The sequence below is a fragment of the Athene noctua genome, chromosome 5, assembly GCF_965140245.1.
Source record: "Athene noctua chromosome 5, bAthNoc1.hap1.1, whole genome shotgun sequence".
NCBI lineage: Eukaryota > Metazoa > Chordata > Aves > Strigiformes > Strigidae > Athene > Athene noctua.
Genome location: NC_134041.1, coordinates 54,101,909 through 54,118,622, shown reverse-complemented (window position 1 = coordinate 54,118,622; position 16,714 = coordinate 54,101,909). Strand labels below are relative to the sequence as shown.

General features: G+C 37.3%; 1 protein-coding gene across 1 annotated transcript in view; it reads right to left on the bottom strand.

Moving 5' to 3' along the window:
* Nucleotides 1-16,714, bottom strand: part of CFAP58 (cilia and flagella associated protein 58) — a 61,221-nt gene that overhangs the window by 31,140 nt on the left and 13,367 nt on the right. Inside the window, exons 6-11 of the mRNA XM_074908036.1 lie at nt 15,608-15,745; nt 12,434-12,593; nt 10,538-10,620; nt 9,189-9,380; nt 4,784-4,945; nt 1,665-1,811 (exon numbers count right to left, since the gene is read on the bottom strand). Of these exons, the coding sequence (XP_074764137.1) occupies nt 1,665-1,811; nt 4,784-4,945; nt 9,189-9,380; nt 10,538-10,620; nt 12,434-12,593; nt 15,608-15,745 (882 nt within the window). The remainder of the gene's footprint in view (nt 1-1,664; nt 1,812-4,783; nt 4,946-9,188; nt 9,381-10,537; nt 10,621-12,433; nt 12,594-15,607; nt 15,746-16,714) is intronic.

Here is a 16,714-nt window from a genome sequence, read left to right as displayed (position 1 = left end):
AAAATGTTAAAAAAGACATGCATGAACATCTATAAAAATATACAAAAGCACCTGACAGCAGCTCAGACATGGAGGGCCATAGTTCTTACAGCTTTCAGATATGTATTTTTCAACATTTGGATGCTTTGTCAAACCAGTCTGATTCGCAAGCCTGTATAAAGGCCAACTGAAACGAAAAGATGGCATCGTATGGAGCTTGCATCAGGCATCCTCTGTTTCATTTACCATGATTACACGTTTTTAAGGCCTTTATGATAGCTGAGGCAAGCATAAATCCAATTACTGTATAATATCATTCCTATGAATCCCAGTCCTCCATGATTTAGTGCATTCTTTAAACTGATTTTCCAGGAACAGCTTGCTTGCTTCCTTCACATAAGTACAAACAGGACAAATTGAAGCCAGCTTGCTACACAAATAATTGGGTTCTTTTGTGCCTGTGTCAAACGGCTCCCTCTTTGAATTCTCTTCTGCTTTAGCATTCAGCAGAGACACTCAGGTAGAGGACCACAATGCCCTGAAGCTAGTCAGTAATGTGATGTCAGTGTATGGACATACTTGCTAGTGAATAATTGAGTGGGTAAACCATGTAGCAATCATATGTTTGTCAAACAGATGGCAGACAGTTCTGAGGTGATGAGACCAAATTGGGGACTAGTTAAGGCAGAAAGCTGCACAGAGGAAATGAGACGTTGTTTGACTTCTCCATCACTGATAGAACAACTCTGAGACAGATCAGGTACAAGAACACAAATTCATCACCTTTTTACAAAGCTCTATTGACATCTTGTCATAACTGTAATGTGCTGAGAGGGGCAGAAAACTCAAGGAGTCATTGCAGTATAGCAATAAACTGACAAAAGAAAACATTGTGGAAAGTGGCAGGGGACTTTTGCTTTGGGGGACTGTTGTTTGTTTCCTGGTTTTGTTTTTTTTCTAGTGCTTAGTGAAGAGAAAAAATAAGCTGCTGTGGACACTAACTCCTTAAATCTTTCACGAGTGCAGCAAATGGGGTTGAGATATCGCCACAAATCTAATAGCTTATCTAAGGATGGGCTGCAGCCAGTGCTGAGAAGAACCACCAGAGCTTCAAGCTCAGATTTCGTTTGATTTAAAACAGATTCTTGCTGCTTTATACCACAATATTAAAATAATTTTCTGTGCAGAGGGACCCACTAAAAGGCACTGCCTAATTCCCAGAAGACTAATGCTTGCTAGTCACACAGAAATACAAGGTTATGAAGTGTAACATAATGGGGTTTGTATTTAAATACAGCAGAGAGAAAAGTTTTTAAAAAGAAAAACTTGAATTATAAGGGTCTATATTAAAAAGTTTGCTAGAATCAGGCTATCCCCAAAATCCATATTTCTGCAAGCAAAATGGAACTTTTTTGTGAAAATGTTCAGTCACCAAGAGATTTAAAGCTTCCAACAGACAATCCAGGACCTTTCTGGTTATAATTATAGGGAGGGACTAAATTTGTCAGATACACGGAAAATTTGTGTAACTAATACCTCTGGAGGGTACTGAGATCTTGTGCTTCAATTACAGAATAGTTTATTAAAATACAGCAAAACAACTACCACAGACCAGGAACATAATGCAGTCTGCAAAAATATGGAAACCATTCTTTGTAAGAAGGCATATATGTAAAGGCTCTTACTTTCAATGATTCCTTCTCCTTCTCTGTTTGCTGATGTTCTAGATGTGCTTTCACAAGGGCTGCTTCTTTATCTGTGATCTCCTCTTTCAGCTGATCCACCTGATGTGTCAGAGTTTTCAGTTTCCTCTTCATTTCTGCTATCTCATCCTAATAGGACAGAAGTGTGATCACGGAGAGGGATCAAAAAAGAGCAAGTCTGTGATTAGGAGTTCAGGATATTTTGATACTGGAAAATGTAATCACAGTGCTTGAGGGAAGGTCTGTTGTACATACTACAAGACATTACTTTTTAATCCAGCAGACCAAACCAGTTTCATTAAATGACAACTTCTTGCTTATGCTAGCATGATAGTGCAGTAAAAAAGCCTTTATAAGATACATTGGCAAAAATAATGACCATCAATTATGAGTATAACAAGCCATTTAAAGTACTGGACACATGATAAGAATTAGCAGTCAATCGAAATTAATAAGATTCTGATCCTATTCATTTGTATTCATGCTTCCAGTAATGTGTTTTTCAATAAGGTTGTGTGCAGTTGGGCACAAACGTTTGGAGAGAAGCTGGTTTTGTGTAAATGAACATACCCATAAGTAAGAAACCTCCCTGCAAGGGAGCACAGGAAATGCTTATGTTCATTCTCTCTTGCACATAGGTGCAAGGGGGGAAACAGTGTGCTCAGAGATTGAGAAGTCCCTGATAAGTGAATATTTAGCATATGTTTTAAGATCAAAACACAGATCAAAAAGTCTCAGAGCACTACAGAGAGATCAGGTCACTAGGAATACTTCTACTCACAGCACAGAGCTGCCTGCCCATACAAAATTAAGAAATAGTTTCAACTCCTTGCAGTGACAGTGCATGTTGTGACATGAAATGGAAGCTAATAAATTCAGTGCTTAGACAGACATGCTCTTCTGTAGCTAATGGAAGTAGCTTTAGAAGGTGTTACTCCTCTGCCAGAGGCTGCCACCTCATCGAGAAGACATCATAACCTTTCATGTGTATATATTCTGTTTCAGTACAAAACCAGCATGGCTTAGAGCTCTTTCAGCACTGTCCACCATACGTGTGGATTTACTTGACAAATGAGTGATGTCTTCTTACATTAAATGCTTAACATAGTTAAGCCACGTCTTGAATCATGGCAGTCTTCACAAACACTACAGAGAAAATACTGATTAGTAATGTGACAGCCCTCAAAACTAAAATACATGGATTCCAATTTACTTGGCAAATTAAATGAACCAGAAATAAATGTAGCAATATACTATTAGGCCCACCTGTTTGCATGTTCAGTCACTTCTGTGAATGTAAAAGTCATATTAAAAGCTATCTTTGTTAAATAGCTTATAAATCTCTTCAATATTGTAGAAGATGAGAGAGATTTAAAATATGGTGCCCAGACATATACCCAAATACATTCCTAATTCTGTATTTAATGAACAGTAAGAACACACAATTTTTGCAAACAGGTCTCCTAATCAACTTTCTTAAACAAATGAGCTCCTAATATCAAAAGAAACCCCAAGGATTAAAGCATCATATATTATCTCATATCAACAGCCTGCCAGCACATCTTTTCCAAGAGATTTTACTGAGCTGAATATTACTTTAGAGATCATTAACAGGTGGGCAACAGGAGATCTTTCCACATTAAGCAATCCAAAAACACTTACATATAACTTCATCTAAACAAGCTTGTGAAAATTTGTTTTACTTCCCAAAGGGAAAAAGAATTTATCATAAATTTAAACCCAACACTTTTTTTTTTTCTTTTCATGGCTGGATGACCTCTTACTGAACTATGAATGGTTATTTTTTCACTGCTACAGATAACATTGCCTTGGCCAAAAGATTTTTTGGAGTCAGCTATCTTCTTACACAGCACTTACCAAAAAATTTTTATGGTAAGCAAAGTAAGCTATTAAAGTCTAAACGCCAGCCTCTAACAACTGGAATCATGAACAGCATTGTGTATACCACCATTTAATATTCAAAACCTGAAAAGGCTGATGAGTTCACTGCTTCATTTTATAATTCAGCACATAGATGCTAGTTGTTTATAGGTAAGCAAATTTATGTTGTATATTTTAAAAATAAAAAAAAAAAATAAATATCAGTGTTGCAATTTTTCACCCTTAATTCTCCTAAGAAATTGTTTGGGAGCAGTGAGAATCCCAGCACTGCATCCACTGATGAAAGGCAGACAAAAGTAAAGTGTCCCACATAAATGGCTAAATGGTTCATTCATAATCAAATTCAGCACACAGTTGGATAGGAGCTTGGACAGTTCATTGCCATCTGCTTCTCAAGCAAAACACCAACCTATTCAAACCAAAGTGTAAATTTGTAATCTGCTACACAGGTTTATGTTATAAATCCTTACTCTGAAATAACCCAAGGCTGTTAATCACAGCTATCCAAGGACCCAGTCTCTGCCAATTGCAGTAGGATTTGTGTAGTGTTTTAGATCTTTACATCGGAATAGCAGAATGTATCCTTGAGTGATCTGTTCTCTTCCTCTAGTATTGTTAGTAAGACCCCCAAGAAAGAGATATGAATGGAGAGAATCATTATCTGAGGAAAATTACACTATCTGAAATGAACAAGTGAGGTGGAAGCATTATGTTCTGTAAGAAAATTCCACTTCAGCTAGGAAAGTGTTCCTCTCTGCTTTCTAAATCATGATTCATGATCACGTGCATACTCATTCAGGGCTAAGGAGCCAATATTATTCCCCTTATACCCTATTTCCCATACATGCAGACAACTCCTAAAGAGATAAAACAGAGTAAAGCCAGGATGGAAAGGAAAAAGTTTCTTCTCTGATAAGGTTTTCTGATTCCAGTGTACCATGGTTTTATGCATGGTTTAAAGCAGGAATATTGCCACATGATGACTGTGGACTCTGATTTCCAGTCTAAATACAAACTGTCCAGATAAAATACCAGGAACCTAAAACATTCATTTCCCTAAAACACACAGGAATGAAGAAACCACTTCTGACATTTATCCAGTGTGCTTTCCTTTTAACAAATTCAAATTAGATCTGGAAAAAAAACAAAACCAAACCAAGAGCAGAGAAAGAAACACAAGGAAAAACTTATCCTTCTACCTTAGCTTCAATCAGATTTTTTCTGTACAGTTTCCTCTCTGTTCTCACAGCTTCACAGTGGTCTTGTAGCTGTTTTAATTTAATCCCAGACTCTTCTATTTTCTTCTCATAGTCACAGATTTGCGTTTCCCGCATTTCAAGATCTTTCAGGTGCTGGAGGACCTGGAACAGAAAGAAGGAAGTGAACACGATTAAACCATCATGACAAGATTATAAGGATGGGGCAGAGTTTGTGATTTTCTTCTAAGATGACAAATTTAAATCCCTGTGATAAGAAGTTTTAGCTACAGCTAAAAATCACTTCAGACCAAGTACAAGTTTAACCTTTCTGGATTGCTTATATGAGACAACATTTTATTTTAATCTGATACCTGTGTTTTGTTCAAGACTAAAATTTATAGATGGGCACATATTTAATTTAAAATACTGAATACTACTGAAAATATTGCCACTGAGTGGGTTCAATAAATTCAGCATAAATATTCATCAAGAATAGCCTTAGGTTACTTATAGAGCAAAGCTAGACTTTGTATGTTGTTTGATGTCAGCTGTGTGATAAAATGAATAACATGTACTCCAGTATTCTAACAACCCAAATCTTTTATAAATGAACACATGATCACAAATTTTTTATTATTTCAAACTGTTGATATATAATTAAAATAATAAGAAAGTCAGTTAATGTAACTTACACTTGGTCTAAATAAGCAGGTAATCATCATTAGTTGCTTCTATGAAGGATTAGAAATAATGATGTGAAGATTACCTAGAGAATGGAGTACTGTAGACCACTAAAAGAAGATGATCACATGCAGTATCAATAAACAAAAATACAAAATTTTATAATTTTGTTAAACAGTTACCACTATAATAATACATAAAAGTTACTACATTAAAGGAGCAAAAATACAAATAGTTGCTAATCCTTATGATGGGCTCCCTAATTATATTTTTTAAAACCTAAGAAACTTCCTCCTGCTGTACAAAGTTGAAAACCAAGGAGCGCTAAAAGCAATATTCAAACAGAATCCAGCATTACAAAGAGAGATGATTAAAAGAAATAAAACGAAAACTAAGGAGTACACACATCAAGAACATAATTTTTCAGGTTCATTGCCTGTGGGACAAAACTATACCACACTTAAAGCTGGGAAAAAGATCAAGCATTAAGGAAAAAGCTGAGGAATCACATGGACAAAATCCAAGACAGAAGCCCATTTACAACTGCATTTCGTATCCAGTTCTCTTGACTCTGTTTCCAAAGGTAGCAGTTTGAAGATTTATATTCATATGTCAAAGCAGAAGAGTAAAAAAAATATTTACATCAAATAGTCAATAACTGCAAAGTTCGTGGATGACAATGTTGTACCTTGCTTAGCAGTAAAGCCATGTGAGGTCTAACTATGGGGCAGGAGCTTAATTAATTGATCATTCTGCCAGGTGCCTCCAACCAACTTTGAAGATAGGGGATAGCTAAATATAGAAAATTTTATTACAGCAACAGGAATACAATTCCAGCACATTTGTAGCTGACTGCAGAGGATCCCAGGAATTGCTTACAGTGCAATACAAAAACACAGTCCCGGTTTATAACCTACTCCTGCCTTTTCCTTTTCTGTTAAAACAACCTGCCAATAGTAATAGCAGGGAGAAGAAATCAATAAGGCGTGTTTTCTATCTGCACTCTGGTGATCGTAAGCTGGAGCAAGATTTGAAAGTAGGTCACTGCATTTCTAAGTTTTTTACTTGGTTTTGATATAGTAAGTGCAATGAGCTTGTGGACTAGGTTTTCTGAGTTGGGCTCACAGGCTGGATGCTGACTTTGCTTTTTGAGGAATGATTAAATCTAAATAATTCTCCCTTATAAACACAGGAAAGATACTTGCAATGCTTCCCAATGGAGCCCCGTGGGACGTTGAGCATCCTCAGTTCTGATTTAGTTGATAGCACACTACACCTCATAGATTTGGCAATGAGGGTCTAAAGCTAAGCAGAGAGTATTAGATATTCATAGTTTTCTTCTGTACCTTCACAGATTTTTTTTATCTGTACACCTAAGTATCATCTACTGTTGGTTACCTGTTTATTTCAGTGAACCTACTCAAGATCTCAGTAACGGTTCCTTCCTTACTTGCTTACCTTTATTCAGCCACTCCAAGAAGTGCTACTATGTTCTTATTGACATGCCAGGTGATCATTAGGTTTTCCAAACACTATGTGAATTTGAAAATGGAAATATTTTTTTTAAGTGTCCTGGATATCTTGTTAAACTGTAAACTTAACATTGTAAATGGCTTTTTTTGAAAAAACCTAACATATGGTTTTGTGACCTCTCATAAGGTGCAGTCAGGGAACACTTCAGGTGAGACTGAAGGGTATTCTTCTCTGCTTCCTTTTCAGCAGTCTAAACCTTCCACAGGAAAACTAAGATTTCATAATCTAAGAATTTCAATTTAAAAAATAAATATTTTACTAACATTTGTAGCTCAGTAATACAGGCTACATATCAAATGAGATATTTTCCTTATTTGCACTGGCTAATCTAGAAGTAAGACTATTCAACAAATGACACTGGCTTAAAAATTATACAAATGAGCATTCAGCCGGGTCAATAATTAGAAGAGCAAGTCTAGCATGAATTCTCACCACTAAAATCTTTTACTATTGTGGATATAATTTTGCTGACTCTGTTCATCAGTTACTCAGTAGTAAATAATTATTTTGAAAGAGGAATTCTGTAGCTCTATAGATTCTGTCCTACTGTAAATAACCAGACAGCTTTCAGAGCCAGCATGGCTCTGTCTGTCTTGCAGGAGTTTCAAGAAGTCTTTGGACTTAGATGAGTTTGGCTCTTACACAATTCAGAAGATGTGCAGTGTGCTCCTTCAGAGCTGCCTTGATGCTAAAAAGTGATGGAAGAGCACTGACTACTGCCCATGTAGCTCATTCCCCACCAGTTGTGAAATGGCTCCTGTAGTTTTGCCACAGTTTCTCAAGTCTGCATAGATTAAACAGCAACCCTAAATATTACCTAGTGGATATAATAATCCTGATCCTATGTCCTCCTTCTACCCTGTGTTTTGCCCTGTCTTATCCTTTCAAACAATTAGTAGTTTCATGTAGGGAACTTCTGCAGACTATTGTTCCACATACTCCGGTGCTCAGAACTGCTCCTGCTGCTCTTCCCCTGCAAGCTGAGTCAGGAATTGCCCCTTTAGTGAATGACAGAAGCATGCAAGTCCTTTGGAGACTTGTAATTACAACTCAGGTCATACATATTTACTGAGGCTTTGCCTTATAAGAAGTGACAGAAAATTTGCACCCCAAGTGGCAGGGGGAAAAAAAGAAAAAGTAAACAAGCAAACATTTGTCATTTTCACCCTTCAAATACTGTGAGCAACCCTAAACAGAATTGAAAGCAAGAGCCTTGTAGTTCTGAGTGTTATGAATGACTCCCTGGCCCCTGTTTACAATATTCTTAACTCATATCTATACTGTTAGAAATGCACTATGAGGGGAAGATACAAAATATTGCTACAAAGACATATCTCACTTTCGGAGTGGAATATTATTCCAAGGAAATGACAAAAGATACTCCAGACAAGGGAGCATATACCATTCAAAAAATTATTTAAAAGGCCCTGGTCACATCACGTTGGAAAGGATCAAGTGAAAAGATAGCAAATAACTTGTGAGTTGAAACAGTTTGAAAGATAATCCCAGTAAATCAATGAGCTTCTCAGAGGGCCCTTCAATGTGATCTTCAGCAATTAATGGAACATGTTACAACCATGTTCCTAAGTATGCCAGCAGGATTAAAGTTGTACATAATAATGGGCAGCAAGCAACACCAATTTTATGCAGTGTTTCTCTGCAGCTGTTCCTGGAAAACTGTTTTCCAGACTAGCTTGAACATGTTTGGATGTTTTCACATACTGGGAGTAATCCTTCAGAATGCTAAGTCTCTTACAAGGATGCTGAGCACTGTCAGCTCTCACTGGCCTCAATTTGAGGACACCAGTAGTATGCAAGATGAGGTCCTGTGCAGATCAGACAGAACAATCAAAGAGTAATTTCCAACTGCATATGAGAGTTTCAATTGTGGGGCTTAGCTATAAGAAGTCAGAGGCCTTGGTTTGAACTCCAGTTCACGTTTCATTTCCCAAATGATTGATGAATAAGAGAAATACATGGCTGTACCCCAGTCTCTCTCAGCATACACATCCATTGATGAGGTTCCCACAGAGAGACCTGAAACAGTAGCAGGCAATATGCACTGGCAAGGAGAAATCTTTGTAATCTATGTGAAGACCACTGATGTAAGCTTCCTCCCACTGGCACATTAGGAAACTAATATAACATCTTTACAGTTCTGAGTAAGACAGGAATGAGCCACTGTTCCTACCTTTTGTTTGAGCTCACTGTTATCATTGATGAAACAATCTCTCTCCTTCTCCAATTGGTAAATAATCTTCCTTTGTTTCTGAGCTTCATTTTTATAACTTTGAATTTCTCCTTCCAAGTTCTTCTTCGACTGTTCATGGAGCTTCACCAAACCGATCTGCTTCTGAGTGGCACTGGTAGCCTTGACCAAGTTCTACATGGAACACAAAATAATAACTCTTGAGCTGAAAATGCAACACTGCCACTACAATGACAAAAACATGCCCTTGTCTTAGTGTATAATGACCTTCCCAATGTTATTACCCCTTATCTAATTTGTTCAGTTGAAATACTTGAGCCTCAAATCTGATTTTTTAAAAAAATCTCTAACAGACCTGCTGAACAGTGCTTTTTCTGATCTGAAATTAAAACACTAGTGTCTGAATTACAAAAAAAATTGATAGTATTATTTACAAGTGGATATAACTAATGACTGGAAAAACCTTACCAGCTGTAAAGCATATAGATTGTAAAGCATGACAATAGCCAGTAAAACAAATAATAAAGCCAAACACCCTTCCTTCTCATGTCCTAAATAGCAAGTTCAAACTGGAAATTAATCAAGCTTGGTTTAAAATAATGCAGAAGGATTAAAGATAAAACATCAAGATATCTTTCCAAAATCAGCCTTCTGGTCCCACTTTGAAATTTCTTTCCCTATTCAAAACAAATATTTGTTACCTGCCAAATCTGAACCTCTGCTAGAGTCAAGACACAGAACAGTGAATCTATACCAAGTAAAGCACCTCAGAAATAATTTTTTAGCATTGAATTTACTAGATTACACTTCAGGAATGCCCATAAACATGAGATGCTATCCTGCAGTACAAGAACCTTGGACTGATAGAAAATGATCAGTATGAGAAATGGACCTAAAAGCAAGGATTAGTATTAATACAGCCTGCCAAGCTGCTACAGGGTGCGTCAACATTTTGGTTTGTTCTTTTACTTGCAAAGCCTTAGTTTGCCTACATTAATATTAAAATTCATATGCTACAGAGTGTAAAAGCACAGATGTAATGAACTCTTTGGATATCTAATAACAGGTTTGCAAGGTGAACACATTTAGCATTTTTGAACTCCCTGATGGTTCATATGTTAAAACTTAGAAATCTTTTGTGTGTTTATGGATACTAACACTATTTCAATGCACAGAAAAGAAGCAGCATGAGCATCTGATTAAGGAAATCTGAATGCTTTACTTAACATTATTTATTCTACAACATTACTGGATTGCTGTGAGTGTTTAAACTACAGACGTTTCATTCTCAAACTGAGATCTGTTTATCGGTATTATCAGTGCAAGCTCACCTTGCTTAGCATATCCCTTTCCCTCCTAAGCTCATCTACAGCTTTCTTGTCAATCTCTGCCTGCTTTTTGGCAGCCTCCAAATCTAGAGAAAAGGAGGAAAGAGAACAAATCCTGGGTCAAACTGTACAGCTGTTAAAATTGCAGAGACAACTTAGTGAACTTTTTAAAAAGCCTTAACATTACACAAACAGTTCAATTAGCTGTGACAAAGTTTTGCAACCTCAGGTATCAGCTAATGATGTTAATACTTATTTGGGTACTTAGAACTCAGGCACAATAATTAATGATATGAGGACTTACTATATTTGGGTGTGCAAACCAAGATACCACAAAGAAGTTGTATTTTCAGAAATCAAGGAGCACACTGAAAATCAGAGCCTTCTAAGAAGCTTCAGTGTGAGCATCCAAAAATTGAGGCGCTTTCAAAAACAGGGACTTTCAGAATTATTCTAACCTTTCTATGTGAAATCCAATTCTCCTTTGAAGCAGTGAGTTTCTACTGCCTTGAGTGGAGTTAAAACTACTTTCTATGGGCCAAGATTAATATTTAATTAATTTAATTTATTAATTAAATATTAATTTAATATTTAATTTAATATTACCATTAATTTACTATTACCATTTAATATATACTCTTAAAGATATATTAAAAATTAGAGACATATGTCTTCATTATAGTTTAAAATTAATTAAAACCTGCTATACTAACACTGCAACTCAGAAAAAAGCAGTAGATTGGAGTACTAAATGTGTCAAATATCATGAAAAGACATGCTATTAGTAGCCATTCTCAGACATTCCAGTGTAGAGTTGAATTTCCTAAGCTGCTCTCTCCTTTCTAGTGCAGAGCATGACCTTAAGCAGTACTAACAAAATGCGTCTGGAGAAGCTCTTCCACCCTCACAGAGATGCATGAAAAACAGACATGACTTTCCATAAATACGGTTATATAGAAGGATTCATCTCTCATGTATGCAGTCTTTGCAGGACATAAGCTAAAAACAAGCAAGAGTAGGGAAAGGCATTTATGCCAGTATACAGCAACCTGAACTAAATGAAGTTTATAGGAAAGGGGGTTTTTTCTGCCCCAAAAGGTGAAGTCTCATCCACTCAAATATTTAGCCAACTTCATCATATTATTTTAGGAAAAAAAACCCAAACCACCTGTTTTTTTCTGAAAATCACTTTGAAAACGTGTTTATTTTTCTTTCAAGGCATATTTTATTTTGAAAATTATTTGCATTTTACTGTTTAAAAAAAAAAGTGGTTTTAAATACTCAAAAATAGCCCAAAATTTGTTTTTTAAAGTTAAACAAAATATTTTGTTAGGCCCAAGGCATTTTCTTCCAAAATTTCCATTTGGCAAAAACATTGAAAGTTTTTTCTTAAAGTTTTCCAGATCTACGAGCAAGTCAAAGTCAATACTTGGACAGCTACAGTATCCACGCTGACCAGCTGAACTCCTAAACATACTAGAACTAAGTTTATCAGCTTGCTTGCACATACTCATTTCCAGGCTATTCAGCAGAATCAAAGCAGGAAAAAAAGTGTGTCCTAACCATGTCTGATTTCAGTAAGCTCTAAGATTGCTTCCCTCTCACAGATCAGCGCAGGAGCAATGAAAGTGCACTGGGGACGACTCTGTATCACGTGGCACAAATTGGCACTCCACAAATTTCAGTTACATCTGTTGTATTTTCACCTCACATATGCTACATTATGAAAACTTTGTAAGGTTTAAAACCAAGATTTTTAAAACGCTGCTGTAGAGTCCAACTGTCATTTATGCAGTCTCATACTAGACACTAAAGGAGAATGATTGTAGCAGGAGGATATACTCTGAATGAATAAATTATGAATCAGAAGACAAATCCAACCATCAGTTAGGCACCTACCTCTCTCCAGTCCAGATATTTGATTTTTTATGATGTTTCTCTCATGTCCTGCATTAACTTTTTGTTCCTCTGCAACACTCAGCTTATTCTGGAGAACATCTCTTACTTTGTTCAGCTTTGAAATTTCAAGGCGCATCTGAGTCACTTCATCATCTCTGGTCTACAGAACAGCAACAAGGAAAGAGGAGAGAAGGTATCCGCAGAAACAAAATGCCTCTGTGTTTAGTATATACTTATTCCATGAAATTCAGGAAGAAAAAGTGTAAGTGCTATGCGTCACCTGACAGAAGATAATTAGCGAGTTGAAAAATATTAAAAATAATGTAAACAGAGCCAGCTAGGGCAAGGAAAATTATAATCATATGCTTTAGAGCTGAAGATGGTCAATAAAGAATCCCCAGCTGCAAACCTCACACAGTCCTACACAATTAGTCCTGCAGATTAAACACCAGCAGCTCTAATTTCCTTTGAAGTATTAAGGGTAGTGACTGTGATGAGAAAGATATTTGTAGTGTGGTTTGATTGCATGTCCCTAATAGCAGGTATCTGTTATCCCCATCTCTTTTAAAATCTATGACTTTAAAGAAAATGTAAAATGTAGAGTTTGTCTTATTCACCATACAATCAGAGGAGAAAAAAAATCAATCAAAACACTGCATAACTGGTTACCAGAAACACAACCAATAATCACAACAGAGATTAGTCTTTTTCATTTTAAGAAGTAAATATAACTTCCTCATATAATTCAGTGCCACTGTTAGGTTTTACAGCCATCACAGACTACAGTGTTCCACTTACAGCCTCAGATACTGATTCTGTGAGATGGTGAATCCTGCTGTGTGAGTATCCCCTGGGAGGACGTGAATCTCCTCAATTCTTACTGACAATAACCTTCAAGAGATTTATGAATACTTTCCCAGTTCAGGTTGCCCAGTATAGTGGAGGCACTCAGCACACTGCAGGATAAAAGTGCAAGCATTGTGCCTACAAAAAGGGCATCTCAGGTCATGACTGGGGCTCTTTAGCAATATTAATTACTAACTGGGCAGTATCTTCTATTATTTTATTCCTAGAAGCTATGTGCTTGACTACAGGTTCCATCAACTTTTCTTGAAGTTAGGATAAGATCATAGAATCAAAACCCTCCTTTTGATACTCTAGAGCCCCAAATGTAAGTCACATTTGAACACATTGTTTGTAAAGTTTTAAACAATGATGGTATTGCCAGAAGTAGTGATAAAACCAGATAATCTGGAAAAGACAGTAATTTGTTTTTCAAATAGGTAAGAAAACTATCCTCCAGTCTGCCTAACAAAATACAACGGAAAACAAGCTCTTGCCATACAGCCCATTAAGGGTCCAAATCAGAATCATCTGTATTATATTAGGTATGAACGAAGGTTTTCATTTGTAAGTGGTTAGTTCTTATCATTCTGACTAATAGTTCCCATATTAAAAAAAAAAAAAAAAAAAAGCTCTCTATTGGCAAACAACCTTTTTATTTATGTGAATTGGTTATACTTGACCAAACCTTGATAAGATGGTGATTTTCTACCTGAATTTTCTAATGTTTAGTGTTTTAACTGCAGTGACGATACAAAACACAAGATACTGTAGACAAAGTAATAACATTTAACACTTATACATTACCTTTTATCACAAATGCTCTTTTAGTACCCTAAAAACTTGTTCAGAAATCATTTAGTCCTTTCTCAACTGAAACTCACCTGCTTCTGAGTAGTACAAAACAACTGTTAAAAAATGTAAAGTCAGTCAAGAAAATCATTTAGCTCATAAAGTAAACACCATCTTGGTTACTTATATTTAACTTCCCCAATCGATACTGTGGGGAAAAATTTTACTGTTGGAAGTAACTCCCTAAAGTGGAAGCTATCCAGGATGCTGTCGTTATAATTTATTAACATTTTTCAGTGGGTTTTGGCAACCTTCAGATTATGTTAATCACTGTAAGAAAATTGTTGCTCTTATCTGAAGATCTCACAATCAAAAAAAAAGGACCTTATTCTTGTCAAAAGTACCATGCATCCTTTATGAACACAATTTGTTGAGCATTTTGGTTTACTGACAGGCTTGAGAGGTGGGCCTGTGCAAACCTCATGATGTTCAACAAGGAGAAGTGCAAGGTCCTGCATGTGGGTCGGGGCAATCCCAAGCACAAATGCAGGCTGGGGGATGAATGCATTGACAGCAGCTCTGCAGAGAAGGACTTAGAGGTATTAGTGGACAAAAAAGTGAGTATGACCCAGCAATGTGCACTTGCAGCCCAGAAAGCCAATCGTATCCTGGGCTGCATCAAGAGAAGTGTGGCCAGCAGGGCGAGGGAGGGGATTCTCCCTCTCTACTCTGTGCTTGTGAGACCCCACCTGGAGTACTGTGTCCTGCTCTAGGGCCACCACTGTAAGAAAGACCTGGACCTGCTCCAGTGGGTCCAGAGGAAGCCACAAAGATCATCATGGGGGCTGGAGCACCTCCCTTATGAGAACAGACTGAGAGAGTTGGAGTTGTTCAGCCTGGAGATGAAAAGGCTCCAGGGAGACCTTATAGCGGCCTTCCAGTACTTAAAGGGGGCTACAGGAAAGATGGGGAGGGACTTTTTACAAGGACATGTAGGGATAGAATGAAGGGTAATGGCTTTAAACTGAAGGAGGGTAGATCTAGATTAGATATAAGCAAGAAATTCTTTACTGTGAAGGTGGTGAGACACTGGAACAAGTTGCCCATAGAAGCTGTGGCTGCCCCCTCCCTGGCAGTGTTCAAGGCCAGGTTGGACGGGGCTTGGAGCAACCTGGGCTAGTGGAAGGTGTCCCTGCCCATGGCAGGGAAGGTGGCACTAGATGATCTTTAAGGTCCCTTCTAACCCAAACCATTCCATGATTCATTCTATGATTCTATGTGTTTTATGAAACACAGCTCCTCCAGCAGGACAGGTACTACACTGTCAGGTGACAGGGTTGGAGGCTGTGCCATGGTACTGCCACAGAAAGAATGGCATCCAGTGACAGTCAGATTTATTCCTAAAAACTCCTCAGATTTCCTCTGAAACAACCCTTAGGGAACTATCAGTACAAAACCTGAGGCCAGCCCTGTCCCAAGTGGTAAGACTGCCATCAGAGTCATATGGCTGATAGGATGTGTGTACCTTCTGGTACTTACTTTCAGTTCTGCTGTCTTCTGCTGGATGTCCTGCATCACCTCTTTAAACATCACACGGTGCTGCTCACTCTCTTGCATGAGCTTATTATTTCTCATCTGCAATTGCTCAAGTTCCTTACCAGCTTTTTCATTCAAGATCTGTCAGATTAAAAAACAATCCTATTAATTCTTTTTAATCTCATTACAATATCTACATATACATGAAGATAGAACCTTCCGTCTCCCCAGGAGATAAAAGTTGCTACAGATTGTTGTCTGCTTAAAACCCACTCTTCATTGCTGATGAAATTACTAATGTGAAATATGATACATGTTCATATCGACTAGGGGAAATGATAATTTCTAATGAATAACACAGTCGTGTTATTTTTTTTTCTGGGAGCTTAGCAGGTCTCTCTTGCAGGTGGTAGATAAATATTTTACTTCTTGTTAGGCATTTGGCAAGCATCACATAACACAACTTGCTACATATAATTACTGAAAGTGAGTTTGAGATTCAAATTATTTCAATCAGCAGAGGGCAGGGGAGCTCTGTTTCTTAACAAGTAAATTCTACATTAATATGCTGATTTCTCTGGGTGCATGGGTTTCTGAGACCAGGACACAACCATTTTCCTCTCTAATTTATCTTCAGTAGAAAGCCCAGAACAGCAGTTCCATGGTTTCTATGGAGAACATATACCTCAATACTGGAGCTGCCAGTCTTTTCTTCTGCTTGATGGGACTTTCCCTAACAGATATTGCTCCTTAAGTGAGGAAAGAACACCCGTCATATTTTTCACTTCAAGCATTAATGAGTGATAAACTGACAAAGTCAATATGTACTATGCCCTTAACAAATATTAAAGGAAGAGAAGTGGAATCTCCCTCTTCTGAATGCATGCAGAAGCAAAGACAAAGTAAAACCAAGGCATACTGTTTCTTCTGTGGCAGATGTCAGGATAGCACTGTCTGTCAGGCAATTCGTTATTGAGACTTGGGCATGGGTGGGATGAAGCCTATAGTAGCTGTATCAAACCACCTTCACTGTCATACAAGCAAGGATATTCTACTAGAAATTTCAGTGGAATAAGAACAGGCATCACAGCCAACTACAATTAAGTTGAG